The following is a 2,093-nucleotide window of genomic DNA, read 5'->3' as shown; positions in this document are numbered from 1 at the left end:
ATTTCTCTCACTTTACTGTGATAATAGGATCAAATTGATACAATTATGGCTTTCAACTTCGCTAATCATGATGCAATCACTTACCAAGGAAATATGCTAATCCAAGTGTGTTTGCGGTAACCCGGTAGCAGACACTAAAAATTCTAATGTGGCACTAGAGTGCACTTAACTTCAATAACTTATTGATTCTCTTACAATAGTAATTTGTATATGAATAACAGTAATTTATCTCGACGGATCGGCGTACGCCTGCTAATGCCCTACTCTCTAATCTGGAGATATGAACTAATTATCATCACAATCGCTAGCAAATACAAACAACTGCATTGAAAAAGAGCTCAGCAGCAGGTACCTAGAGTTACTAGGGCTGAATAAAAACATGCCAAACTATGTCAAAGTGGATTGCTTCTACTCCAACTTGTTGTCCATGAGCTTATATTCCAAATTGAGCTGATGCCATTCCATCACCTTTTCCTGCCTCGAATAGTTTAGCTATCCGATTCCGTGTTCGTATAAGCCTTACTAGGTCAAATGCTGTACTACGCTTTGCTCTTACGCTCATTTGCTCTTTTGCTACTCGTATTGAATAAAGGGAATCCATTGAAAGCGACAGCATTAGTCATTTCTTGAGTGCCAATGAGATCATCCTAAGTTAAAAGAAGCAATCTATCTAAATCTCAAGCAGTCAATCTATCAAGCCTTTCTTGTAGGCCTGCTTGATTGCCATCATGGTTAGCAAAGGGAATCAACCCATTGCAACGGGAAGCTATCAGACATTGCTTACTTGTCTATTGCATTCCAGTATCATGAATAAAGGGAATCCATTGAAAGCGACAGCATTAGTCATTTCTTGTGTGTCAATTAGATCATCCTAAGTTAAAAGAAGCAATCTATTTCAATCTCAAGCAGCCAATCTATCAAGCCTTTCTTGTAGGCCTGCTTGATTGCCATCATGGTTAGCAAAGGGAATCAACCCATTGCAACGGGAAGCTATCAGACATTGCTTACTTGTCTATTGCATTCCAGTATCATGAATAAAGGGAATCCATTGAAAGCGACAGTATCAGTCATTTCTTGTGTGTCAATGAGATCATCCTAAGTTAAAAGAGGCAATCTATTTCAATCTCAAGCAGCCAATCTATCAAGCCTTTCTTGTAGGCCTGCTTGATTGCCATCATGGTTAGCAAAGGGAATCAACCTATTGGAAGGGGAAGCTATCAGACATTGCTTACTTGTCTATTGCATTCCAGTATCATGAATAAAGGGAATCCATTGAAAGCGACAGTATCAGTCATTTCTTGTGTGTCAATGAGATCATCCTAAGTTAAAAGAGGCAATCTATTTCAATCTCAAGCAGCCAATCTATCAAGCCTTTCTTGTAGGCCTGCTTGATTGCCATCATGGTTAGCAAAGGGAATCAACCTATTGGAAGGGGAAGCTATCAGACATTGCTTACTTGTCTATTGCATTCCAGTAGCATGAATAAAGGAAATCCATTCAAATCTGAAGCTATTCCACATTGCTTGTACTGTATATCGCTTAAATTAGAGTATTATCATGACAATCTTTCCCATTTTGCAAGATTGGAGCATTAATGTGCATGGAGAAGAAGTCAAACCTGCATGCAAGATTTCAAAAATCCTTGCTAGTCCTCCGACTGGTATGCCGGACTTTCCAATACTGTAGTGTCTTTGTATAGGGATTTGTCCCTAAATACAACACCATATAGCGTACAGTATAAGAGGAGGAGAGAGCGTTTTAGGGGAAGTTGTTGGTGCAAGATTATCCATAGCTTGACTTAGTGTACTACCCGTGACAGACCTAAAATGTAATCGATCCGTATGCGATCGACTCGTAGTTAAAAGACAACCTAGGAGCATATTGGAAGAGGCAGAATTGGACATCGATTGCAATTAATCCATTTACTGGATGCTCTTGAGCTTCTTGTAGTCTTTCATCCTTCCTTCATTCGACAGCTTAGCATTAAGGAAAATCTTGCAGACTATGACCAATCAGTATTACTTGGCAATTGTTGGACGCCATGACAATCCACTCTTTGAGATTGAATTGTCGGCTACTAAAGGTGGCGATGT

At 39.5% G+C, this 2,093-nt stretch overlaps 2 protein-coding genes across 2 annotated transcripts in view; one reads left to right on the top strand and one right to left on the bottom strand.

Moving 5' to 3' along the window:
* Nucleotides 1–539: 539 nt before the first annotated feature.
* TRIADDRAFT_56232 (uncharacterized protein) lies at nt 540–1,295 on the bottom strand (the record flags this gene model as incomplete). Its single annotated transcript, XM_002112293.1, has 4 exons — nt 540–647; nt 785–871; nt 1,009–1,095; nt 1,233–1,295. The coding sequence occupies 4 exons, from the start codon at nt 1,293–1,295 to the stop codon at nt 540–542; spliced, it is 345 nt and encodes a 114-aa protein (XP_002112329.1).
* Nucleotides 1,296–2,004: 709 nt separating this feature from the next.
* TRIADDRAFT_56231 (uncharacterized protein) overlaps nt 2,005–2,093 on the top strand; it is a gene marked incomplete at both ends in the record, with an annotated part of 6,547 nt that continues 6,458 nt past the window's right edge. Inside the window, one exon of the mRNA XM_002112723.1 lies at nt 2,005–2,091. Coding sequence (XP_002112759.1) covers nt 2,005–2,091 — 87 coding nt within the window. The remainder of the gene's footprint in view (nt 2,092–2,093) is intronic.

This window comes from Trichoplax adhaerens, genomic scaffold, assembly GCF_000150275.1.
Source record: "Trichoplax adhaerens TRIADscaffold_5 genomic scaffold, whole genome shotgun sequence".
Taxonomy (NCBI): domain Eukaryota; kingdom Metazoa; phylum Placozoa; class Uniplacotomia; order Trichoplacea; family Trichoplacidae; genus Trichoplax; species Trichoplax adhaerens.
The sequence above is the reverse complement of the archived record's forward strand: the minus strand, read 5'-3'. Positions and strand labels throughout refer to the sequence as shown.